Source organism: Mustela putorius, unplaced genomic scaffold, assembly GCF_011764305.1.
Source record: "Mustela putorius furo isolate JIRA1106 unplaced genomic scaffold, ASM1176430v1.1 tig00003858_pilon_pilon_pilon, whole genome shotgun sequence".
NCBI classification, from domain to species: Eukaryota; Metazoa; Chordata; class Mammalia; order Carnivora; family Mustelidae; genus Mustela; species Mustela putorius.
Genome location: NW_025422010.1, coordinates 45,643,014 through 45,670,756, shown reverse-complemented (window position 1 = coordinate 45,670,756; position 27,743 = coordinate 45,643,014). Strand labels below are relative to the sequence as shown.

The 27,743-nt window shown below is 37.1% G+C and overlaps 1 protein-coding gene across 3 annotated transcripts in view; it reads right to left on the bottom strand.

The window, feature by feature from the left end:
• The window catches only part of DCC (DCC netrin 1 receptor), a 1,143,668-nt gene that overhangs the window by 72,622 nt on the left and 1,043,303 nt on the right, over positions 1–27,743 (bottom strand). For 2 of the 3 annotated variants that reach the window (XM_045065634.1, XM_045065636.1), the window contains exons 21-22: positions 26,908–26,940; positions 10,829–10,894 (exon numbers count right to left, since the gene is read on the bottom strand). In XM_045065634.1, the coding sequence (XP_044921569.1) occupies positions 10,829–10,894; positions 26,908–26,940 (99 nt within the window). The remainder of the gene's footprint in view (positions 1–10,828; positions 10,895–26,907; positions 26,941–27,743) is intronic. The other variant, XM_045065635.1, reaches the window with a different exon arrangement.

Genomic DNA, 27,743 nt, shown 5'->3' with positions numbered 1-27,743 from the left:
ATCAAGCCCGGAATCAGGCTCTCTGCTCAGCAGGGGAGCCTGCTTCCTCCTCTCTCTCTCTGCCTGCCTCTCTGTCTACTTGTGGTCTCCGTCTGTCAAATAAATAAATAAAATCTTTAAAAAAAAAAAAAAAAGGTATGGATCCCACTTAAATGTCAATCATTGGGTTTGAAAGAGTGTCATTAATTCCTGATATAAACCTTCTCCTGTGTTGCGATAGTACCTCAGGGTAGACGATATTTTGGTGAAAATAACAGACTAATAAGATATTTTTTATAATTTGCTTATGTAAGTGAGAGTGGTTTAAGTTGCTTTCTTTAAACCCTCAGTGATCAATTAGAAATACTGTGTTCTATACATCATGTGATTCATTACAAGTCACAGTGTTTTAAAAAGTAAATGTTAGCTTATTTTATTTATCACTTAATATAAAAAGTAGCAGAAAGCAATGAGTTCAGATGTTTTCCTAGACCCGAGTTTGAATGTGCTTCTTTAACAAGCTATATTAGTTTTCAGTACCTCCTCAGTAAAATATTTAGGCCGTTGGACCCTCTGTGCCTTTGCCTATAAAATGTAAATAATAATACTTATTTTATACAGCTATTGTCAGAATTAGAGAAAATATACAAAATAATCAACTTAGCACCTGATAGGGAGTAATATAATTTCATTGTACTATGAAAACATTAAATAAAATGTTGCTTAAATTGATAATCTACCATACCATTTGGGATACTTTTGATGTAAACTTCCCAACTACAAAATTCTTAGAAATAATACTCAATGTGAAAAACAAATTAATTTCTCAGAAATGAATAGAAAACCCAGTTCTTGCTTCAAAATCAAAACATTATCTTTTGACAGTTATTTAAGAATCAATGCTTTTTTGAAACAATAGTCACCTTAATTTAAGTTATTGCTGAGTCATTATTATTGGAAAAATATTAAGCACTTCTGATAGAACTTGAATCTTTGGAGAGAAACTCATCAAAAGTGTTTAAATAGCACTTTCTGTTAAAAGATTCTGCTTCTAGGTGAAAGAAATGATTTCCTTGAAGTAATTTTTACATTTACTACAAAGGAATGAAGTAAGTAATGAAAGGTCAGAACTTTCTGTAACATAGTTTTACTTACCGTTTAAAAAGTCATTTTACTGTAGTATCTCAATATGCTCTTTCTGTACTTAATAAATTAATTGATTGGAATAAATTAACCTTTTATGTGAGAGCTTCCAATGAAGACAGTTGGAGATATCATGGGTTTTTATTAGCATGACTTAAATTTAACAGTTCACCATTTCTGACCAACTTAGTTTGAGTCCTACAGAGCAGTACAACTTGCGAACATTTTTAAAACCTTGTAAACTAGAATTTTTCAAATTTCTACTCATTTTTTTCCCTTTCCACCCAGAAAGACACCACATTTCAAGTCAGAAAGTAATGACTCTGGACTCTGCTGCACATTAGTGAGATTATATTGGTGCCATTTGCCTCGGAGAGTTAGGGATCTTGAGGACTCCCATTATAAATCTTTGACTCCAGGCCTTTATGACTTCCTCATAAAAGCTCCCATCAGTTTAAAACTTGGTATTCAGGATCTTTCATTAATTTCCCAATCTCAATTCAAAGCCTGAATAATCAGAATATTTGATATCAAGTGCATAGTTCAGAAAGTCAAGTGGAAAGGACTCTTTAGATACGGTTGACCCTCATTATTAGTAGTAATTTGTTCTATAAAGTTGCTGTAAACACTGAATTAAGGAATACTAAGTATAGCTTCTGGAGGCAATTCAATGTTAGGTTCCTGGGAGTCTCTGGTTACAACATTTTTATCAGTCAATGCATAACCTTGTTTTATGGGTGTTTCTGCTTAAAGACACCTTATTTAATATAGAATGTACATTCATTAACATTGAACTTACAGTAAACAACATGACAGCTCATGCTTGAGTGATGCTTAATTAACATACACATTTTCTCCACAAGGTACATCACACGGCCTTTCGCACGTAGGAACACTGAGCAGCCCCTCATCACTACATATAAGGGCCACTTTAAACACTGATTCCCTCCACCAGAAAACTCACAAAAATAGGAACAATTGACACTAAATACACGGTAGAAAGGACACTTATTTATGCTGTGAGAACTGAAATAATAAGGCAGAGGTTCCCCTTGTTCCAATTCGGCTGAGTCTGTGACTACTGAGCTACTTAAATTTTTGGCTGCTCTGCACATGTCCACAGATGACCATAGAAGTTCTACAGGTACTGATTTTGGTGGCTAAAAATAAATTTTAGCAGTAGGTAAATTCACAAATATGCAATCTGCAAGCAATGGCCATCAACCATGTATGTGGATGCATCAAAGACTGCTCCAAATTAGGAAAAAATTTAGAGCTCACAAAACTAGATCACTACCCTTAAGAGTTCTGAATGACAGTCTGAGTCCAGAAGAGGCCAGATAACACTTAGCACCTTTGGGGCTTCAGAGGGGGAGCTGCATGTAATTCAGAGATTTGCAAATATCCACCAGAACACGGAGATTATTTCATGAGATGATGGATATAACACACTGGCCACAGGCCCTGGCCCAGAGTTGGCCCTCAGTAGATATTATGTCATTCAATAAATTTATTCTATGTGATCTTTCCAAATTAAAGAAAAATACACTGTCTTAATACATCTTTTCTTGGTGTTATCATAAATAGCTTGGATGTCCATTGTCTGAGTCATCAAAGACCTAGATGTGTCTCATTAAAATTGATAAGGAAAGAAATAAATGTTTAAAAGTCACATGGGCATTCAATCCAGTTTTTATTTTCATGATGTTTGATTACCATAAAAGGTTTCATCTTTTTTCAAATAAATTCAGTAAAAACGATGGGCCTAAAGTCTTAGTAGTAATTGGAAAATTGGTTTTGTGAAATAATAATGTCTTTAATTTTTATAGTACTTGGGAGAGAACAGATCCAATGATTGCCTGGGGACTGGGCTTCTTTCCTACAATTGCAGTCTTCATTGATAACAGTTTTTTTATTAGAACACTTTGAGCTCAACATACATCTCAATAATTTTACAGGTCTTTGAATTCGAACAGAAATTCCTATGGCATTGAATATTTCAAAGCATCTCCTGCTGAAATAAGATGCTGATTGATATAGTCAATCAGCTGGAAAAAATTTCACAGATAATCTAGTCCAATGTTCCCTAAAATGAAATATTAATCAGCATTATGAGGTGGGGAGGAAGTTCCTTGGTCAATTTAGTTGAAAAACATATTTCTTTTCTAAAATCTCAGAATTTTGAACATGCTAATGTGAACTGTGGATTGCCAGAAGAGACAGGGCAGGGATGGTAAAGAGTATATCCAATTATTCTAGAAAAATATGTTGAAGACCAGTTAGGTGCTGGGGACATGATGCTATGATCAAAACACTGGTGGACCTTAAGGGCACTATGCTAATGAAATAAATCAGAGAAAGATAAATACTCTTTATGACATCACGTGTATTTGGAATCTGAAAAAACTGAACTCTTAGAGTAAAATGGTAGCTAACGAGATGGGTTTGGGGGAAATGAGGAGGTATTGATCAAAGGGTATAAATTTCCAGTTACCAGAAGAATAAATTCTGGGGTTACAATGTACATCATGGTGATTACAGTTAATAATACTGTGCTGTATACTTGCAAGTTGCTCAGAGTGTAGATACTAAATTTTCTTACTACAACAAATAAACGGTAATTATGTAATGGGATGGGGTTGTCAGCTAAAGCTATGGCGGTGATTGTTTTTACATATAAAAGTCTATCAAATTAACACACTGTATACCTTAAACTTAGGCAATGTTATTTATCTATGATACCTCAGTAAAGCTGAGGGGCTTATGGGGACAGAATTCATTCAAGTATTCAAGAAGGCAGAAAGGAAACTGTAAGAGGCACACATAGTTGTGATATAGCCATAAGTCTGTCTAACTGGTGAGACCAGAAAAGGAAAAAAAAATCAATATATATTAAGTGGCCTATCTCTTCTATTCTTGAAACATGTACCTTGTCTGGATCACGTGATGGGAGTAGAATGTCAGGTTACGTCTCATCTGGGATCAACCCATAACTGTTAGAAGGGAGCTGTGAAAGCTCCTTTTCTGAGCTGTTTTTCTGGAAGAACAGAGAGGGAGCATAGCCAGGCTACAGAACCATTAGGAAGTATTTATAGGGCCATGCTTATATTATTTCCTAATACTTTACACATCATTATCTTCTTGTATATTATGTGGTTTGAGAATAGTTTCCAAAGTAGAACATTGTGGGATGGCGGCAGAGTAGGAGAATCCTAGGTTTGTCTCATCTGAGGAATACAAGTAGTAAATATCAAATCAGAACACTGTGATTGCTCCCACGCCCCACAAGCCTCTCAAAAAGAGGCATGATTGTTTTGACCTCATGGAGGTTACGACTTTCTGGAAAAGATTAAACAGATCATGAAGTAAATACATATAAAATTACGACCATAATTGGCATTTTTTAAAAACAGTAGAGTTCAAAAGAAAGATGTAATATGAAACCATAATAGTCCTTGTAGGAGGAGGGAGGTCATAATGGAAGACCTCACTATAAAAGTAACATTTAGGCAGAACCATGGAGTACCCTAGGAGTTAGCGCCTGTTTCTTTACAGGGGAACTGAGAGCAGATCACGTGTCTGGAACACTGGGAGCCCAAGGGAACTGGCACAAAATGAGGCTGGAAAGAGAAACAAGGGAGAGACCAGCCAAGATGATGTTAACGTTCTCCAGGAGAGAGACAGCAATACAGCTTCCACTGAGGTGCTGGCCAGGCAGTCAAGGAAAGCAGACGGACACACCACACAGTCTGAAAGTGGACGAACAAAGCAGACTGCAGGTGGCAGAGTGAAAAAAGGAAGCGCCAGGTACAGACTTGAGCCACAGTCCTGTGTCTGAGGTGAGGGAGAGGGAGAAAGACCAGTGGGAGAAGAACAAGAGCTCAGTCTTGACTATGTTGGGGTCGAGATCTGATGCTACATTATAAGGAGACAGCTAGAAGGTCCGTGTTAGGAATGTAAATTTGGGAGCTGGCACAGAGAGCGGCGTAGATGAGGTCACCGAATCAAGTGCGGAGTCAGCAGACATGCTTTTTCAAGACCGATACCTCTAGTGTTCAGGTAGAAGAGGGGGAATTGGCAAAAGAGACATGAGTGGCCCAGCCAGGTTCCTAATCCTCATTTGACAAAGGACATTTTTTTTTTTTTTCTTCCTCAGAGCTTCTCATGGGACCTGTTTACCTTGAAACAACCTTTGGGGGATATCAGTGGTTTTTAACTGGGGAGATTTTGCTCCCCAAGGGGAAGTTTGGCAAAGTTTAGAGACATTTTTGGTTCTTACAACATGGTAGAGGGGAAATACGCCTGGTATCTAGTGTGTAAAGTCCAGGAATCCTACGTTACCTAGGATGGGCCCCATGACAAATACTTGTCCAGTCTCAAATGGCAATAGTTCTGAAGTTGAGAAACCCTGATTTAGCTTAACACCTTCTAGGTTCAGATGAAAAATTGAGATCCCAAAACTTTAAGTGACTTGATTCCTACAGTCTTAATTCCTGGCAGAGTCATTCGAGAAGGGGCGAGGGGTGGGAGGTGGGGGGAGCCAGGTGGTGGGTATTATGGAGGGCACGCATTGCATGGAGCACTGGGTGTGGTGCAAAAACAATGAATTCTGTTACGCTGAAAAGAAATAAAAAAAATTAAAAAAAAAAGTCATTCTAGAACCTGGGACTTGGGATTAGTCTGGGATCCTTAAAATCATTTGCCATAGATAATGGTTGTTTGGTAGGTAGGCAGAGCCATGTGTAGACTAGAGCTTGAGAACCTGGAAGACTCCAATGACTTCCTATCAGGGAAACAACATGAAGTTTTATTTCTGGACCTTTCTCTTAACATTAAGTTGTCTGCTCAATATCTTATAATAGCTTGCCAATCTCAGAATTATCAATTCATGCAAATATGGAAGAGCTTTAGTGCAGACTTTATTTAGTTAAAATGTTATTAAGTTCTGAAAATAGTAAAACAAAATTTTTCAAAAGTAGGGAGAAAATAATTATTTTTTCTCCTAAGCACACAGAGTAAGTCATGTTTTAAGGGCACCTAATATGACTCTGAATATTTAAAAATTGATTAATAATATCGACTTTTTAACAATATTTTACCAAAGCATCAATGCCTATCAAACTTAATTTGGTATCTAAAGGTTGAGATCAATATAGCAACTTATTTTGAGGAATCCTAGACCTCTTAGCTAAAATTACTAATTTAACAAATTACAGACAGAGCCACTGACGAAAAGAAATTGGTGATTTATCTTCCCCAATGAGAAAAGCAGGGTTGAAGGAATTGTCACTGTTTTTCTTATTCATACAAATATAAACCACAAAATCACATTTTTAGAAGTTGAAGATTTTCCTGCTTTAAGAATGTGGACCATAAAATTGAATGCACCATAAAAGTAAAATACGAGCATATCAGTACATATTAGCTTTGATTCTACCTGCCATCAACAAGAAATTTAGGATGCCTCTTCAGTTCCCTCAATTTAATTAAGGGCTTCCAACTACAAGAGTAAACATGAACTATTGCTTTGTTTTTCTTTACTTGAATTCCAAGAGTGCATTTTTAAAAGAGTGGCATTCTGTAAGAGAGAGTAAGTGATTAGTGAGGTCTAAATTTATTTGCAACTAGCTTGAGTATCCTGACAATAAGCCATTATTCTATTATAATTCTTTGAAGGATAAATTCCAGGAAGTGTAGGGAGAGACAGGAAAACTTAATAATAACGTCACTCTAAAAGGAGCTGTATGAAATTTTTCGTGGTTTTGAGGTTCAAAAACTCAGATTTTAAAATACTTTTGTTGATGCAGACTCGGTTGGGTGGGGTCAGTGTTTTATCAGTCAAGGTTTCATTTGCACATTAATTTAGAAATTATACCCCCTTCCTAAGGCTTAAGACATTAGCAGAACTTTAATTAGGAAGGTACGGTTTCTAAGATGCCTTGGCTGATTGGCTTGAAATAACCTGAGCTAAAGTTAAATGACATATTTACCATCATTTATGGGTTAGCCAAACAGAATGGGAAACAGATGAACTTTGCCCTCCATTGCCCATGTCTCTCAGAGGTTATCAATTCACCTTAATTAGTCCAGTAGCTTGTAACAATTTGTTATTCCAGTAAGGGCTCTAAAATGATTCAGGTGCTTTGTTCATCCCATTCATTTAACAGGAAATATCTAAAACGTCATTAAGTGATGCCAAAAAGTGCGAAGGGGTGATGACAATAATCTATCTAAACTAGTTCAAAGTCACTGGCTGTCATTCCTCTATTTTATCTCCATGACTTTCTCTGGTGAGATAACATATATCAGACTCAATTTAACTGCAATTATCTTTCTCACGAGGAAGCTTCAATGGCAAAAAAAAAAAAAAAAAAAAGCAATGACATGCATTTCCCTTAATTACTGTCACTGCCATTCTCTTCATTTGAGGTCTGACTCCTCTGTAAAGTTCTTGTTGACTTACCTGTCTGTGTCCATCGTGGTGCGGGGTTTCTTTTCAGAAACCTCCCTTTAGTTTGAACATGAAGTTCAAATAGTTAATATCACACTTTGAAACTTTATCCAAGATGAGGACTGCTAGATTTAGTAATTAAGAATATAGGAGGCTCTGTTAAGTTTCAAGTATTTCTAGTTGCCTGTTTGTATGTACCTTGAGATGCATATATACACTGAGATAGGAACTCTTTGCAACATTTCCCTTTATTTAGAGGCAATTACAAATGACTGAAATTTTCGCGGGCCTCCTCTATTTTGAGTTGCTAAATTTGGCAGTTTTATCCAAAATGAAAGCTCTTCAGGACATGCAGTTTGAGAGAACACACGGCTCTCTGTCTGAGGCTTGCACCGACTGTACCTTTGACACACATGACCATGTCTGAGCAGAGAGCAGGAACTGTGAAGGGACAACCGTTTCTGCTCAGTTAACCATTCTGACTCTCTCCTAATTTCCTGGCACTCTGTCTCTTCAAAAAAACACCATCTTGGGCGCCTGGGTGGCTCAGTGGGTTAAGCCGCTGCCGTCGGCTCAGATCATGATCTCAGGGTCCTGGGATCGAGTCCCGCATCGGGCTCTCTGCTCAGCAGGGAGCCTGCTTCTCTCTCTCTCTCTCTCTCTGCCTGCCTCTCTGACTACTTGTGATTTCTCTCTGTCAAATAAATAAATAAAATCTTTAAAAAAAAAAAAACAAAAAAACAACACCATCTTATGCCAGTATAGTTATGCCCTTAGCTATGGATGAATTCCAGTTTGAAACTCTCTAGAGAACAGCATCTGAACATCAGCTCTGCAGGATAAAATGAAAGAAGATGATGTTAATTCCTGGCATGGACTCTAAACCTAGAACATCCCGATCTCAGGGCAAAACCCACTACAATGCTGTTTTCCCACCCAATTTCCAGAAGAACCTTCTTTACCCTCCCTCACATGCCTGGGATTTGTTTCACTTTCTTTCATCTTCCCGGAGTGTATTTCTCTGCCTGGTCCTGGGTAATTCTCCTTCGTTTGTCTCTCCTGTGGGGGTCTAGCTTTCAGTATACGGGTTTAGCTCGTAGTGCGCTCCCTGGATGCAGTGAGGGCTTCGTAGCCATTCTTAACTGACTGCTTGAATGCGTGAAGTGAGTTTGGCATATTGTTGAGGCTTAAAATTTGAGGCAAAATAATGAGATGATAAAACCTGCATGCTTTTGGGAAGGGAGCCACCATTATCTAAACCTATTTAAGGAGCACGTCTTTGGTCTGTTTTCAGTCCCAACATATCCCTCTTCTCATCTTTTTGTTGTGAGCTCCCCAAAGTGTCCCTTGTGTGTATGAGAGTCTGGAAACTACCAGGGCCAGGTACTAGCTATACCAGGTGTCTAAACCTGAAATACCTATAGGAGACAATAGTGTTGCTTAATGAGGGAAAAGGATCTGTGTGCAAGACAATAGTGGTGAGGATTGTAGTACTCTGGAAGGAGCTTCCTGGATATAACTTCAGATAGGTCTGATTGGAATATACTGAAGAAGCTTAAATGTAAGAAATTATACTTGTGTGGTCAAGTAAATGCATTATTACTGGAAGAGGGTGTGTGTAGCAATTACAAAAGAAGAGGTAAGAGGTAAAAATATGTCCCTGAGTCCACCACTGGCCAGAGGAGGGGGCACTGAGTCTTTATCTGGGCATCTGGTCTACTCTACAGACACATATATCCTCTTTGGGGAAATAGATGTATTAAGTTATCATAGCCCAGAATAGGAAATAATCATGTAATTCACCCCCTTATTCTAGTTTCTCACCCAGCAAGCAATTTTTAGATTGCAGTTTTGGCTGCAGTTTTATCCAATGGATTTTTTAATAGGAGACCACCCAAATGAATATTTATCTATCCAGTAATCAAGTTTCTCATGAAATCCTGCTAAAATGGTTATATACATCTATTGTGTTATTTTCATAAAATAAAACAGTATACAGCAGTAAAGATAAATGAAAGAGAGGTATTTGTAAACATATGGATAAATCTTAAAAACAAAATTAAAGAGGAATACAAGTTGCAACAAATACATATAGTATGATGCCATTTCTATAAGGTGACAACTGTGTATAAATTAGAACATTTAGGAGAGTGGTTACCTCAATGAGGAATGGAGGACATGGTGGCAAGCATGTGATAAGTCAGACATATATCAATTGTAAGAGATCTCAATTGTAAGTTGACTATTTAATATCTTAATCTCGTTGATGGATACACAGTGTTCATATTTGTATTTTTAATATATGGAATATATTTATAGTAAACCATACCAAACAATAGCAACTGGAACAATTTTATAAAAACCTATAAAAGGAATTTAGTGTTTATACATCAGTCCTGTGGGAGTTTGGCTAGTATTATTCCATTCTCCCACAGTTTCCATGTCAGCAAAACTGAGGACAAGGTCCTAGAAGACAGCTCCAACACCAACAAGCTACTTCTATGCAGTTAAGAGATTACCTCTGTCTGCTCAAATCCAAAGCATGTGAGTGATCCATTAGAGCGAACAGAAATAATTTTTTTTAAAGATTTTATTTATTTATTTGACAGACAGAGATCACAAGTAGGCAGAGAGGCAGGCAGAAAGAGGAGGAAGCAGGCCCCCTGCTGAGCCGAGAGCCCAATGTGAAGTTTGATCCCAGGATCCTGGGATCATGACCTTAGCTAAAGGCAGAGGCTTTAACCCACTGAGCCACCCAGGCGCCCAGAAATGTTTAATCTTGGCAGTGTAAAGAAAAATTAGCAATAAGGTGCCAGAGGATTCTGGAGAGTAAACTCTCTAGGCAAAAGGTTCCAGCGACTTCATTTTAGGAAGCTGATGGGTTTATTTCAAACTACCTTAGATATCACCCTTCTCTAATAATATTAAATTTTTGGAAACATTTTAAGTACATATAACACTTTAAAATCTAAATATTAAATTGTTAACAACCCCTCATCACTTACAAAAGTGATTTTTCTAAGCTTTTCTAACTGATTCTGTTTTGTACACTTGTTGACTCTCACTGGCACTGTCTGCTGGCAAGATATGCTACAGGTTTGCTAATAATTTCACATTTCTATTATCCCCACTAAAACCCTAGGTCTGGGGCTCTGAACACTTTCAGTAGTTGAAAAAAAAAATCGCCTCAGACACTCTAGAATTAAGCATTTAATTAATATAACTAATCCAATAGAACCTAATTGATAGACTTACCATTGAGAGTGCTTCTATCAATCAAATTAGTATCAACTGGCCAATAACCTCCATCTCCATGACGACCTGTTTGTCGGGAAAACACAAGAATGTTAGGGATACAGAGCGTGAAAGCACTGTGAGAGAAAACAGACAGAAATAATAAATATTTTAAAACACACAAACAATTGATCAAGGTATTGTGGCCAGCACAGAGAAAGGCTCAGAATATTAATTCCAGTACCCTTTGTGAGAAAATGTTATTTTCTGTGTGTGACAAAAATCTGTCATGAATAGAGACTCTTTTAAACAAGCTAAATTCAATTCCTCTCTGAAATGTCGTCTGCCCTCTTTTTTTTTTTTTTCCCCAACCTTCTTGCAAAAAGTATCCCCAGTTTTCCTGGTCATCTCAGAACAGAAAAGGTGCTGGTCATGGCCCCTAGAGAGGTAGAGCCCCCCACGCCTTTCATTCTGTAAGAGGTCCATCCATCTGACGTGACTTTGTGGCAAATTAGCGTTATTACTCTACAGCACATTTTGTCTTATATATGGGTTTTGAGCAGTCCTTGTGGTATGTGGCAAACAGGTGTCTGGGAATGAGATATTAGATCCGGAGTAAAGAATGGGGTTACGGCCCCACACACATACCTGTTCTGAATATTTCTTACAAACACAGCAGGGAAGGAAGAAGGCTTCTTTAGTATCACATTACTGGAAAGACTGCTTTCCAGTAGGTGTGCAACAGTTGTAAAAGCAGTCTTTAAGAGCACAGAGCCAGGAAATAACCAGAATTGTATCATGATCCAAGTTTAATTAACAGTGATTCACTACAGGTAATACCTTTTTCTATTGGCACATTTCTAGACCTATAATTATTTTGTTAGATTTTGAATTCTAGAATATCTGTTAGGCTGACAATTATAGGAACACATTTGGGAGTTGAATTTATATGCAAACACATACAAGAATACAGCTAATATTCCATTTATTCACTTTGGAGAGTTCTCTCCGCAAGCAGTTACTACCAGTATGATGAGGTAGAGGGAGCCAACTGAGGCAGTCAGCCACAATAACACAGGTTGTTTGCTCACATGCATAGATTTTCTTCTTCTTCTTCTTCTTCTTTTTTTTTTTTTTTTTGAGATTTTCATTTGTTTTAGAGAGAGAGAGAGAGAGCCCAAGTGGGAGGGGTAGAGGGAAAGAGAATCTCAAGCAGATTCCGCCACTGAGTGCAGAGCCCAATGTAGGGCTCCATGCAGGGATCACTGGGTCGGGGGGGAAGGGCTCCATCCCAGAACTCAGGGATCATGACCTGAGCCAAAGGCAGATGCTTAACTGACTGAGCCCCCTCTGTGTCCTTATTTTTCTTCCTCTTTAAGGCTTTCAAGTCCTGCTTTTGTGACATTGTTTGGCATCCCAAACACTCCTCTCGCTAACGCTTTCCCAAGATGTCATTTTATTTGCAAAACTGTTGTGAGTGAACAACTTAAATCTTGTTAACAGACCATTCGTTCAGAATTCTAGAAATTCTTCTCCTAGCAAGCCAGAGCTGAAGTTAGGATGTCAAGCTTCCAACAAGCAATGCATACATTAATCTAATCATATCATCTTCTGTTTTCAGCATAAATTGATAAATTTAAAATCTGCTGGCCAGTGACTGTGGGTTTATAAAGCAGGTATTAGGATGGAGGCTCCCCATGGAAAAAGGCAGGAGAGAAGCAAATGAAATAAGCAGCAAATGTGAACATTTTGGTGGACCTACTAAACTGTGGACAAGCCTTTTCCCAGATACCTTACTTGTGTGACTCTGACACATTTGGGGTTTCAATGAACAGAGAATAAGCTTTGCCCACGGGACACTGTAAGATCAATGCTGGAAGAAATGAAGTGAGACAGAAGTTCTGTATGAATATTAAGATAGCTTTTCTCACATCTGAAAGTAGCTAGATTGCAAAGCAGTCAGCCAAAAGAGATGCTAACAGTCCCATCACTTAGGCCAGTAAAGCAATAAATGATTCCTGGTGGGAGAAATCTTGTATTGGCTGGAAATTAGGTAAATAGTCTGTGGAGGATTTTCCTTTTCCTCTAGCATCCTGACAAATGTCTTTTTAATGAAGTTTCTCCATCTCCCAGCTAGTTTGTAGTAAGATGCAAAAACAAGCCCACAAGCACATCCATATATTACCCAGACATAAAATTCTATGAGTAGGGCTCCCCCTGGATTTACGAAGGCTATTGATTACACTGTGAATTTCAATAGGTAGGAGAAAATCAGATGTCGGATGGTTAGAGCTCTATGCCAGATAAAGGAATTCTGGATATGCTTTCTACAGAAGAGAGGGCAGCTTAAAACTTGAACATTCTACCCACACAATCTAGTGTATTGACATTGCTTAACTTTTTGTTGGTTATAATTAGATTGATACTACAAAAGAAAATTAAGTAACTCTTAACAAACCCAACAGAAAGTACTTTAAAGAAACTTGATATCATCAGCAAGCAAGATTGGATTTACAGTAATTTAGAGTCCCTGCACCACTTCAGTAAGGAAACACAAAACTCATTTCTGGGATATTGGCGAGTCTGGGGATCTCTTCATCTAAGGATGCGAGAATAAAATTTTAACTTGGTGTCCTGGTACGTTTCTATTCTCTAAAATATGTCTTTTAACTTACAGAAAAGCTTCCTTTGTGAGGAAAATAACAAGCTAAAACAGACCAAAAAAAAAAAAAAAAGACTGTCCCATTGCCAGAACCACAAAGTTGTCACATGAGGGACACTGAAGACCAAAAAAGGCACGGAGTATCATTGCTTGCACATCACAGTATTTTTAAGGGCTTTTTGATGTGGATCAAATACCGAATGTGTTTAGTTAACTTGGTTAATTTCATAAGCACTGATCTAGGGAAACAGAAGATGAATGTGATTCTGCAAGATGGAAAGTCAGTTGACGCAAAAGTATAAAGTATTGTCTGATCCCAGAGGTCTTTGTTTTATTAGTGGAGCATAAAACTGGTAATAATTCATTCAAAGTTTATTAAGGGCCTGCTAAATGCAAGGCGCAGTCCTAGATCCTCAAGGAAGTGGTAATAGAAAAACGCGTATTAAGTGAGGATCCTGCCGTAACAGAGCAAGTAGGTTCACTCGATCCCGATTCTACATAGGATTAAAAACCAGCTGCAGATGGTTTTTAATTTGTCTTGACTTTAAAGATTTAAGGACAAGTTAACCCATCTTTTATTAGAAAATCATTATTAAAATATTAATAATAATTTAATAATTAGTGATAATTATTACTAATAATTATCAATACTAATAATTATCAATTACTAATTATTAGTAATAATTATCACTAATTATTAAATTATTAAAATAATCATTTAAAAAATTTGTCTAGTATTGTTGAAAGAACTACTTGCAAATAAAAATAATGTATTATTTTCAGCCTCGTGTCTTCTACCTAAATTAAAGCTCCTGATTATTTTTGCATACTACATTAAATCTCTAACATTTTTTGAAATAGAAAATTCACAATAAATATATGATATTTACATATAACATTTGTAAAACTAATGTAATACATCTCAATGTATACCAGCTTTCTTATATTGAAATAAAGCTCAACATGGTTCAAAAAAATTGGAAATGGGCATGTTTTCTTTTTTATATAATTAGTAGTATCATGACTTTATGTGACACAGTAATCAGGATATATTTTTATGAATAAACTATTATATTCTGCAGAAAATCTTGTGTTAATCTCTAACTATATTTTCTTTGTAATAGAAATGAGGGGGAGGAAAGGAATCAAGATACTAAAAAGTAATAAATTCATATATCATAAAACCAACTAGGTATTTTATCCAGGTAATTTCATTTCACCCAGGTCATTTTTGATAATTAAAACAGATGTTTTTTACTTTTCCTTAGGTTTTGAAGCCAGGAAATGGTACTTTCAGAAAGAACAATAAAACAAATGAGCCCATGGTTAACTTTAGAAAGAGGAAGTATATGGCTATTTTAAGAATTATTAAAAAATATTTATATATTTCTAAATTTCTTTTATATGGGTACCTATTAGGTAAGTCCAAACCAGAAATTTCATGTTCCTCCTCTTATTTGCATTTTTACAGTATTATAAAGTATGAAGCCATTTAAAAAGTAAACTTTTATATTTTCTTCCAACAATAAAGGATAGATCTCAGAAGGAGACTTCTTTTCAACTTTTTTTTTTTTTTTTTTTTTTTTTTTTTTGGCAAGAGACATATGCTCCCTTGAACAAAAGTTAAAGTCTCCATGATTTCCCTACCATATACTTCCTGGATTGAGGGGAAAAGTGGGCAGAGGTAATATGACCTCCTGTAAGAAGTGTGTTCATTATGATATTCCTTGGTGTTTACCAAAGTGACGGTATACTGTGTTCTCAAGGCTTGATGAGTGACTAATGTGAATTACAATGCTCAATGATATATTATTAATGTGAACAAGAGTCTATGTTACAATTATTATACAAGTTATTTTCTATGTTCTTTTTCTTTTTTTTTTTTTAAAGATTTTATTTATTTATTTGACAGAGAGAGATCACAGTAGGAGAGAGGAAGGGAAGCAGGCCCACTGCTGAGCAGAGAGCCCGATGTGGGACTCGATCCCAGGACCCTGAGATCATGACCTGAGCCTAAGGCAGCGGCTTAACCCACTGAGCCACCCAGGTGCCCACTATGTTCTTTTTCTTACATATCACTTGAAATATTGTTTTTATGTCTTTATTGTGATGTGTGTCTGTGTGTGTGTTTGTATAAAATGAAACATTAATGTTTACATTAAGTCCCTACTTTTAGCAGTCATGGACAGATGGAGAATCCATGGTAAAAATATTTATCAGCACCTAACAAGGATTAATTTAACTGGGATTTCTAGAGTCTGTTTTTTTTGGTTTTGTTTTGTTTTGTTTTTTTTGAATAGATATTCACAAGTTCAGGGAAGAGTTAATAGAAAATTAATGTGCAGAGGACATGAAGAAAACTGGATGTGGTAGTTCTGATCTATTCTTTAATCTCTCTTCCCTGAGGGAGGCTAAAAAGGGTCCTCTGGAATGGTACCCACACAATCAATCCTGAGAAAAACCTATGGTCCGTAATCTAAATCGAATGAACAGATTGGTCATCTAACAAATGTTCAATATACATTCTCTCAAGGATGCAGAACACTGAGGTATCTTCTTGATCTTAGAATAGCTTCTGTGAAAATAATTCTGGTGATAATGATGGAAACTGAATTGATTTTGTGTCCTGTGTACGAGTGGATAAAGGATATCTATTAATGACACCTGAATACAGTTTTATGGTCCAATACACAGATCATATGGAGATCTATTTTGAAGCAGATGATTTTTCAGAGGCTGAGAAAATGTCTAAGAGATCAATTTATCACAAGGTTGATAATATTGCTGACTTTGAACAAAGGCATCAGGATATCTAAAAACCAGAGAGTGAGATCATAACTCATACCTAGGATATTTCAAGTATATATTAATGGAAAAGAATTAATGTGCTCTCCTGAACACATGCTTTCAAGTAAATATGAAAGAAAGCTCAATGACTGAAAGAAACTAGAATGTTACTACTTCATATGTACGAGAAGCTAACATGCCTGCCATATATTGGTGCTCAACAAATCCTTTTTGCCTTCCTTCCGTCACAATATCTCCTTATATTTGTCACCTGTGGCAAGTCTAAGAGCAGTAAATTTTGAGAATGGGAATGTATTTGGTGACCTACTCTGAGTTAGACACAACATAAGAGAACCGTGTATGTGATTATCCATCTATCCATCTTTTCCTTGACCATGAGAAGCACTTTTTTTTTTTTTTTTGGAGTTTGAACTTCTGACTTTATGCAATAAAATATGGATAGAATAGAATACAAGGAAAAGCAAATTCATTTTTAAAATCTTTAGAAATCAATCTAAAATTTAAGATTATTTTTCTACAGACAAATATATGAATTGGGTGACCATACAGTTATGAAAACCAGGCCACTTTAAGAATGAAAGAGCATGCTATGATCAATTATGCCCGGATCTGGGTATTATTCAGGGCACTTCTGTGCAAAATGGAAGTTGTAGTCATCATAGACAGAAACAATTTCAATAAATGAACCTCTAATTTCTGGCTCTCGGTTGACATCTCCATTTGATTTTGGGTCCTGACTTCCTGAAGTTCTTTGCATGTGGCAACTGACAGGTAAAGAAGAGTTGCCTGAGAAATGTTCTAAGGTAGGAAAAAAGTTTGCAAACATTGCATTCTTCTTCCTTTGCAAGCACCAGAATAAAGCAGCAATATCCCAGACTCTCTGGTATCTGAATTCCATGAGGATAGATGTCAGCCAATGAGAAGAAAAGAAAAAAAAAATATATATATATATCAATCATATGGTGATTATGGAATTTTCTCCTCTCTCCTTATATGCATTCTTGTCTATAGTATATCTGGAATAATGGCCAACATATGGGTCTAAGACATCCCTTTTAGGTGTGGTCTTGCCTTAATCAAAATCTAAAAAGACTCCTGTTTCTCTAAACATGGGCACTCTCCTGGATGACTACATCTTCAGCTAGCTCATTCACTCACTAAAATGTGGAAGATGAGGAAGAATCTTTCATGGATTATGAAAGAACAACAGTTCTCAAATCTACTGAATGATCATGGAAGTCTCCCCTACCTGGATGGTCTACAAGCTTATCCCGAAGGCAGTCTGAGATATGTTTGTTTCTGAGTGAAGTTACCATGCAGTGCAAGGAGAAGTAACAAAAGAGCATGAAAACTCTTTCTTCTCCAAGTGACTGTATGTCAGGAAGTTGCAACTACAGTTGAAAAACACGAGAATGCCAGGATCACACTAGTTGCACTGCTAGTATATATAAGTAATGACGCTGTTGGAGCACAAAATTTTTCATTCATGTATCAACTCATGCTCCATCCATGTAGTCAAAAAATGTATTGAAAACCCAACTTTTATATCAACATGGATGGGACTGGAAGAGATTATGCGGAGTGAAATAAGTCAAGCAGAGAAAGTCAATTACCAGACGGTTTCACTTATTTTTGGTGCATAAAGAATCACAAGGAAGACATTGGGAGATGGAGAGGAGAAGGGAGCTGGGAGAAATTGGAGGGGGAGACGAACCACGAGAGACTGTGGACTCTGAGAAAAAAACTGAGGGTTTTGGAAGGGAGGGGATAGGGGGTTGAGTGAGCCTGGTGGTGGGTATTATGGAGGGCATGTATTACATGGAGCACTGGGTGTGGTACATAAACAATGAATTTTGGAACACTGAAAAGAAATAAAATAAAATGGATAAAAAAGTATCGAATAGACCCACTGTTCTAGGTATTAGGGATATACCTAGAACATTGCAAAGGCTCATAAATTAGCAAAGGGGGGAAATGTTGAGTAAGAATAACTATATTCTATGGCCAAGAATTTTAAAAATATTATAAGTAGGGGCCATAAGGGAAAAACAGGACAATTGACTATTTATGCCTAGTAAAATGATGAAAGACTTTTTAGGGGTGACATCTGAGTTGGGAATTAAAAGATGAGTAGTTCAGACAGAAAAGAGTGAGGTGGGTAAGCTTAGGAAGATAGGCAGACATGAAATAATAAAATTACCTATATGTTCTATCAGAGTCTAGAATTTATCTTATAAAAGATGGAGGTCCATTGCAGATATTTTATGCAGAAAAGTAACTCAATTAAATATGTGTTTTAGAAAAAGTATTGTGGCAGAGTGTGAAGAATGACTTGTAAGAGACTGTGGTAATAAGTAGTATGAGAATAATATTAATTATGAATCCATAAGGCAGACATTTTTAGTTCCATTTTATAGGTGAGTAAACTGTGACTCAGAAAGATTTACAAGTAAGCTCATTTTAAGCAGCTGAATAGGTCTGACTCTGACTGATGATTTTACCATTAGTGGGTGAATTAATAAATAAAAGAAGGACTGGGCATGAGTTGGATAAAAATTAGAACATCTCTCAAAGTTGGTTCTGGTGTGTGACTTGAAGTGGTAGCTTCATTTTCAATAGGACACACAGGACATGATAGACTTTGGAAGCAAAAGGAAATAGTTCAGTTAGCAACCATGTTGAGCACTGGGACAAGTAAATGTGACAGTTCAGAAAAGGCGGAGCAGAAGTGGGCACATAAGGCAAGGAAAACTCTTCAAAGATCAGGATACTTAGGTCCTCTTCCTATTCCACATAATTCTTCCCCACCCCACCCAGCACCAAGAAGCAAGGTATGCTTGGCAACAGCAGCGAAGAATGAATGGGGTTTTTAGGGTTCTGGAGGTGAGCATGCTGATCTTCCATGCCCAGTGTGGATAGTGGATACTTGATGTGTTGAAAAGTAGGAAAGCCAGAGAACTGCTGTGTCAGATCAAAGGGAAAGAGCAAAGTATCACCAATTTATCTCTCTCTCTCTTTCTCCCCTTCTCCCTACCACTGTGCATTATTCTGCAAAGTGGCCCTAACTGTTCCCTGGATGCACCTTGAGATCCTCACTCTATGAGCAACTATTTGGCATCTGGATTTTCTAATTCTAGGATTTCTCTAAGTAAAGGTTCAGGTAATCTTTCCCTCTGCAATCATTAGTGTTGAATCAAGTTCTACCCATAGAGCAAAAGTCCAGTGTTGTGTTTAAGTGGTCTTTTCTGTTATTACCAATAGTGATTGCCCATATGAAACCCTACAATGAAGATACAGATATAGATATAGATATATAAATATATATGTATATATGTGTGTGTATATATATGTGTGTGTGTGTATATATATGTGTGTGTAGATATAGAAATATATATGGGTATATATGTGTGTGTATATAAATATATATGTATATATGTGTGTGTATGTATTTGTGTGTATATCATATATATATATTTATTTATTTATGAGATGGTACCACTTAATTTCACATTTCATATTTTTAATGTTGGGATGGGGTATTTATATATTCCTCCTAACTACATTGCATGATTCTTGAGAACAGACCCAGCGAACTGTACTTCTTTTTCATGCCTTACCCCAACCAGCACAATGCTAGGTACATTGTTACCAGCAAGCTGTTAAAAGGAGTCCAATTCTTTTCATACTTCGTGTTTGAAATTTCAAAACCTTATCAACATTAGTTTTGATTTTTCTCCTTTCTTTACTCAGAATCACAAGCCGTCAGGGAAAAGCAAGAAAAATAAATTTTTTGTTAACAAGAAATGACAGGAAGGGTACAGATCAAGAAAGGTGCGTAGGAGTTCAGACTCATCTACAAATGTGACCACCATTTTCTGAATGAAAGAGAACTTCTTTTCCAGTTTAGCTTTAACTTGATAGATGAGTATTCAAGATATTTTTGCCTTATTGGAAACATATTTTCACATCATTTTCATCTTCCCCAAGATCAGTAACATACACAGTGTCCATAACCCTGAGCATTATTGATTTTAGGTCCCAACTACACTTTTGATCAGCTGGTAAAGTCTTTCTTTCCAGATTACTCTGTGACTGTTTCCTCAAAGATGTGTGTCATAATTCAGTTCAACAAATGCTTACCAGGCAACGACAATATGACAGATTCTCAATTAGAGACTGAGATGTGGGGATGGCAGTGTGAATCACACGAGTCCTCTGCCATCAAGGAATTTACAACCTGGTCCAGAGGTTGGGAATATAAATAGTGAAATATAAGAAATGAAGAACAGAGCAAAGAATTAGTTGGGTGTTATGGACATACAGAAGAACAAAAGACTGAAAAGGCAAGAAAGGCTTCTTGGAAAAAAGCACAATGGGATAGGGAGGCTTAGAAGATGAGGACCTGACTCAGCAGAGAAAGGGAGAAAGTATTGCTACAACTAAGAGGATGGTACCAGTAAAAGCATGGAGTTGGGAAAATGCACCTTTCTCAGAGTGATTTATACAGTTTTGCTAATAGACTGTGATGTATGTAGAGGGATGACCTAGTCTTAAGGCTAGAAAAGGGCAGTTGGGGTCTCGATGTCAAAGAACTGTCTTTACTTCATAAGCATTGGTGAGCCATCTGTTTTGGAAAGAAAACTGAAGAGGCAGAGTCCAGGTCTAACATAGTGGGCAGAAAAATCAAGCCAGGAACCTGGTATTTGGCTAATGTCTACAGCAAAGGACAGTCAGTAGTGGAGTGGTTCTTACCAAAAAAAAAAAAAACTTATTAAGAAATCTTTGGGAGGGCTTGTCTATCTTCTGGGTCGGAGAAATTTACAATTATGCCATGAATTGCATCAATTCTAAAGAGTACTTAGTATGTGTTTTCTTGCAAAGTTACCTATTGAAACATAAAAGCTCCTGAGAGGTTGACTTAGGCAGCTACTTGACTGCTTGCTGGGAGCATGAGAAGCACCTCAACCCTTTATCCAAAGCACACTACTCATTTTTCACCCCCCCCCACTTTTATACCATAATCATAATTTCTAGAATTGCAAAATTTTGGACCTGAGAACAGCACAGGTGAGACTAGCTCTCTTTCAAGGGGGTGTAGCAGCTACTGAATAACAAAGTGGTTGACACCCCGCCCAGTAATAGGGTAAAAAGAGGTTTTAATTTTCATTTAAACAGCTCCCAATGAAAGGTGCTAAAGGCTTCAATTTTTCAAACAACACCCTGGCTGGTGTAATCCAAACCCTGCAAAGTCTGGATTACATTAACTAAATTCCAAGCTTGACTAGACTGCCTTGAAAGCCCTATTTCCTTGAAATTGGAAACAATTAACGTTCTGTTTATTCATGAGATTAAACCCGGTGAGGTGTAAAATGGCAGGTGTAGTGTTAAGTACTTCGCCTGAATACCCTACTGAGGACAGACAAAGAACTTTAAACTAGGTGAACGTATGGTGATGCCAGTTAGGTTTAACTTTCTTGATAACGAAGCAGGAACCAATTAACTCACTGCATTTCCAGAAATTATACAGCAGTTAAGGGCAGAGACTCTCCAATTACTTAGCCGGGGTCTGTATCTCGGGCTAACCTCTTCTTACATGTTGTGAGTGTTTGGGCAAGTTTGAGCATCTCTGCGTCTCCTTTTCTATATCTGGAAGGATTTTAGGAGGACATGATAGCACATGAACAGTGCATAGAAGAATGATGCATCCTGGGAATGCTAAAAATGTGAAGTACTATGTTATGTGAAGACGCTATGCCTGGGTTTTTAAACCTAACACCAGTCCTCAGGTTTGATCATCTGAAATCTTGAAAGAAAACGAAAGATACTTTGGGCAGGAGTCATCGTTTGACAGGTGAGGATGCTGAGAGAGGTCAATCACATGCCTAAAGTCACACAGGAGGTCACAGTGGCAAGACGGCACTAGAATTTGAGGTCTCCAAACCCATTCCACCCCTCCTGCAGTACCCACTGCGTGCTGATGGCTGGGTATTATCAGCTGTTACCATGATTCAGAAGTGAGTAATTCTCTCTCCTGGTGGGAGGGTAGTTCTCAGCAGGTCACCTGCTTCTAGATCTATAAACTGACCTGTGAATTTCCATCTCCTTGGTAGCTCTGCTGTTTTAGATCACAGCTCTGCCGGCTATGAAGAGGGAAAGACACTTGAGAGTGTGTGAAGTCAGCATTTTGTTTCTGATTCATCTCAGCCATGACTCAGGTCATTTCATAAAGGTTCCTGCCTTCTTTCAGGTCCTGCGACAGGACCCTAACACCTACTCTGCACACCCTCTGTGGGCAGACATGGAAACACACATGACCTCGTAGACATTTGTGCTCATGTTTAGAATGACCACTTTTTACACATCGACACCTCGAAGTGGAGAAGAACATTTGGGGTTAAACAGAATACAAGGATGTAAAAACAATCCTTTAAGATACAAGCTGGGTCAGATGATTATCACTTCTGAGAACTGGTTATATTTTATAGTCATAGCTATCCCTCTTTGCAATTCCAGACAGAGGCTTTTATAAATGCTTCTGTGAGAAACTCTAAAGGGTTTAAGCTCATTACAGAAGACCAAAGAGCCACATATTTCATGTAGAGAGCAGCAGTCTACAGTGGACACACTACACTCTGGGAGTCCGAGAGAAACATGTTGGCGTCCACCTCTGCCCACAACTACATTTGTGCGACCTTGGGCAAAGCACTGCCTTCTGCCTCCGCATCTGAAACCCTGGGGAGGTAATCAGCGAGAGCGAGAGAGCAGCTTTCTTTTTGAAGGTGGATGCTGTGAACTGCACTGTGCTCGCCCACCACCTCCCAGAATCAGATGCTGAATTCCTAACACCCAGTGTGAGGCCCTGTGGAAGTAATTAAGGCCAAATGAGGTCACAAGGGTATGGCCCTGCTCTGAGAGGAGGAGTTATAAGGGAGCCGGCTCTCCCTCTGCCATATGAGGACACAGCCAGAAGACACCTGACTGCAAGCCAGTAAGAACGTTCTCACCAGAAACCAACGTGGCTGCACCTTGATCTGGGACTTACACCCTCTAAAACTGTGAGAAGCAGATTTCTGTTGTTTCATCCCGCCAGGCGGTGGCATTTTGTATAAGCAGCCTGAGCTGGCTGAGGCAGTGGAATTAGCACCATCTCTGTGTTTCCCGAGACAACTGACTCTCACGATCACCTACTTAGTGCTGTGACTTCCCTCGAACAAGATGACCCCAGAGTGAAAGCTGTTTTATTCTCCGGAGTATTCATAGAAATGGAGAAAGGAAAGTTGTATGGAAGATATCCATACACAACCTTCAGATGCAGCAGCCTTATAAATACATGTTAAACAGGAGTGTGTGGTCAGTTATGTGTCCATATACGAACATGGGATGAACATACTCTGGTTAAAAACCACAGGGTTCGAATGGCCTTGCTCCTTACTAGCCGTGTCTACAGACAAGGGACTGGAATGTTCTGAGCTTCATTTTCTTCATTGCCAAGATGAGAACAATAGTTGTAACTTAATAGTATAGCAGTGAGGCTCAAATGAGAAGTCTATAAACAGAAACACTGGTAGGGCTTCACAGGAGTTCATTTTGCCATTACACACACACACACACACACACACACAAATTGACAGGGTTCTTATCAAAATATGAAAAATAAAAGAAGGGGGAAAAAAGCAAAGCATTTCTATGTCCCCTGAACTCACTTCACATAGGCCATATAATTTCCCTATCCTACCTGACCTTCCTAAAAATTAAATTCTGTGGTTAATCTCTAAAATCTCATGATTACCTTCAAACTTATTGGCCACTTGTGCCTGGAAGAGACTAGAGAAAAAAATTAGGATGTTTAGCAAGAGATAAGGGGCTGCAAAAAACCAGGGAATTATAGAGGAGGCTGAGATTAGAGAGATAAGAAAATGCTAGATATAATCAATTTATAACTACACGAAGGGAAAAAGAGTTCAATGAAAATTGTCTATCATTTTCAGACTACTACTGCTATTACTCGGGAGAAAATATTTTCCTCATATCACAGCTGATTCAAATGCAACTGATTTTTTGTTTTCCCATTTATGTTCCTTAGGACATATCTCAGATTCCAAGAAAAGTAATTGTGTCAAAAGTCTACAAAGATACTTTGTTAAAATAATCAAAACTTTTCCTCCTCTCTCACAGATAAATTACATTCCACCTCCTGTTTTTCTATTTAGGATTCATCTTTGCAAGGTTCACTCTGACCCGGGGTGTTGAATTTACGCTCAAAAGAAATTCAGTGCCTTTTGCAGATGTTAACAGTGGGATCACTTCACAACGGGGAGCAGCAAATAGGTCTAACTGTGGGCACAGTAAAACATATTCAAATGATTGGCTCTGTGCTAAGAGTGGGAACATTCAGAATGGCATTTTCCTCTTATTTTCATTAATCTTAGAAGGATCTTCAATCTGGGTTAATTTTCTTCTACACGGTCATCAACATAGAAGACTGATTTTATTTACAAAGAGATTTCGATGGCCAGCAAATTTGACACGTTTTCTTTGTAAGAATTTAAAGATCTTATTTATAATCATTATATTATCTGTTGTCAGTTCCTCTCTATTTTATAAGTGATTTGATTTTGATGTAAAATTTAGAACCTATCAGTTTGAACAACTGTATCCCAGCTGTGATTGAATAAGGCACCAAGTAGTATAATAAGTGAAAGAATCTTTTAAGCAGTATTAGATGAAGAAAAAGGACAATTGCCCAAATAATATTAATAGACTCAAGACACTGGCAGTAATTCTTGGGAATTCCTTTTTCCCCTGATAACAGATCTGATTTCACTATTGATAAGAAAATCTGAGGAAAATCCATGGAGAGTGTGTGAACAGAGGGACTGGGGAATAATTTACTCCTTTTTTCTTTTATAAAAGGACCAATTTACAAAATATACATTTGGTAGCTTAAAATCATATTTAAAAAAAAAAAAACAGCTAACTGAAAAATAGCAACAAAATCCATTTGTTCAGAAACCTGGGCATGTCATTGTTTGAGTGGCCAGTAATATAGCATTTCATCTGGTTCACTGACTTAAAACATTTTTTGGTATGTTCTCTCTTTCTCTATCTATTTCTCTAAATATAATTTCAAAAATTAGGAATTATCTGCCTGTGGAAGTTTTAAATTCATTTAAGTTAAGAAGGCTATGCAAAGTTGTTGTAATCACTTTAATGAATGAAATAGTAACACCACTTCTGCTAGTTAATTATTCCAGCTTTGGATCTAGCCAGCACTAATATTTAATTTACCAAAGTAAATACAGGCTAACTGATCAGTATTCATCATAAATAGTTGACAAATATTACCATTTAGTAGATATTGATCTTACAAAAATATTTTAAGTAGAAATAAGCAGGAAGTAGGTTGAGGTGATTAATGGAAATGTGAACTGTGGGTAGATATTTCTATGTATTGTTCATTTTTATTACTTCCATGTGTGAAGTCCCAGCCATGTTCTCTGAAGCAAGGGTATGACAGAAGGACCCAGGGAAAAACCTGAACACAGAATAATTAAATAAAATGCTACTCGTGTAGACAATCTTCTGTTAGTGAGCCTTAATATCCAGCTGCTTAATATTTAAAAATTAAAAAGTATTCATGTTGAAAAGAATGGCTCCCTCCAACTTACAAGATGGTACCTTCTAAGACACGATACCTTCTAAGAAACAAGCAGTTTCTGCTGACAGACTGTCCAAAGCAGGAGACACACGACACAAACTGTAGATGCTGGGCCAACAAATATGGACAAAATCTGGACATCACCAACTACACCACGAGTTGCAAATACGTCCCAACTCCCCCTTCTTAAAGAATATAACGAGCCGAAAAATACCACTCATAAGCTATTCTTTTTCTCCTCTAGAATGCTACCAATTACCTTTAATGTAAAAATAATTTTCCATCTGCAAATCATGATAATAGCAAATTCTTATCTACCTGTGAATTGATGGATAACTCTTATTTGTCACCACTTTCCTTTGTGTAAAGCCATGCATATTTCTCTACGTGAATCAGCTTTTAGCAAAAGAATGGAAGGAGAATAAAATGCTCTGAATCAAACCAGCATCTGATTCACTGAGTGAAAGCTTTCTGGCTTCAAAATGAACAATAGCAACGCCCTAAAAAAGTTGTCCTAACTTTGTTTTTATTTATTAAAAGAAGCTCACTGTAGAGAAAAAGCACACTTGATTTATGGTTTTTCTCTGTGGAGCTACAGAACTTTAATCCATAGCTCATGAAAGGGTGTAAGAGCAGCCTGAAAATTATGCTGAGCTTAATTATACTTAATGTGAATTATTCAGAAGTGCAGACAGAGACTAAAAATTTATTTCATACAAAGAAGCTTGACATTTTAATTGGTCCTTCAGAATAGAGACAAAACAATTTCCTCTCAAGAAAATTTACATCTTCCCCAACAGACCTGCAGCTTCAGCCAAACAGAACTTCATTAACAAGATTAATTATCACGCCAGCGAATGCTTCATCAGGTGTATGGCCCAGGTGAAAAAAGGAATACAAAATAATGACTGACATTTCTAACAGATAGAATTGATTCAAGGAGAGAAAAGATGACAGATTGAGCCGCCATACCTTGGTCATTAGCCATTTTGTCAGGGTGTTCTACTGTGGGGGAAAAAGAAATATTATTAGACATTGACACTTCCTAGCAAGGAAGCTGACACTTCAAATCGACAGTTTTCTTAGCAAGTTTTCATATCAAGGCTAAAGCCCTGTTGAAATCAAATTGATAAGGAGCCAAGGGTGATGTGATTATTTCTATTAAATAGTAGTCAGAGAAGAAAAATTGAAAATGGTTTCGCTATACATGTTCTTAAAAATATGTTATTTGTCTCATTCTTCTACACATCAACTCCAAAAAGATCATCATGTAAGTTTAATTAAAAACACAATACATAAAAACTCATGTGATCACCAAGTAATTATCACCCATATATTTTAAATACGGTAAAGAGGCTATTTTCTTGTCTTCAGTTTTTCTTTTTTTCAACCAGAGAGCTTAACCAATTCTCACATAGATAGGGTAAAATAATAGAATATTGTAAATGAGTTTTAATCTAAATGGTTTAATAAATTTTTAGACCTTGTGAAGGAATTCTTACTTGTTCACAACTTCAGGTGCATTATGAATAATGTCCTTGAAGGTGACTTTTTTTAAATTTAAAAAATATCTTAAAAAAATTTTTTAAGTAGCTTCTTTTCTATTAAACAAATATAACTGTATAGGAGGTAAATCTACAATATCTTTGCTTTTACAGAAGTTGTGATCGGACGTTTTGACCAATGTAGATCTTTGCCAGTCTCCATCACTTAGAATTATTTCCCCTATACATGAGTTTTCTTTGAGCTTCAAATCTTCTGGGTTTATTGAACTCAATTGCACTAAAACTTGACATGTAGGCTACTAC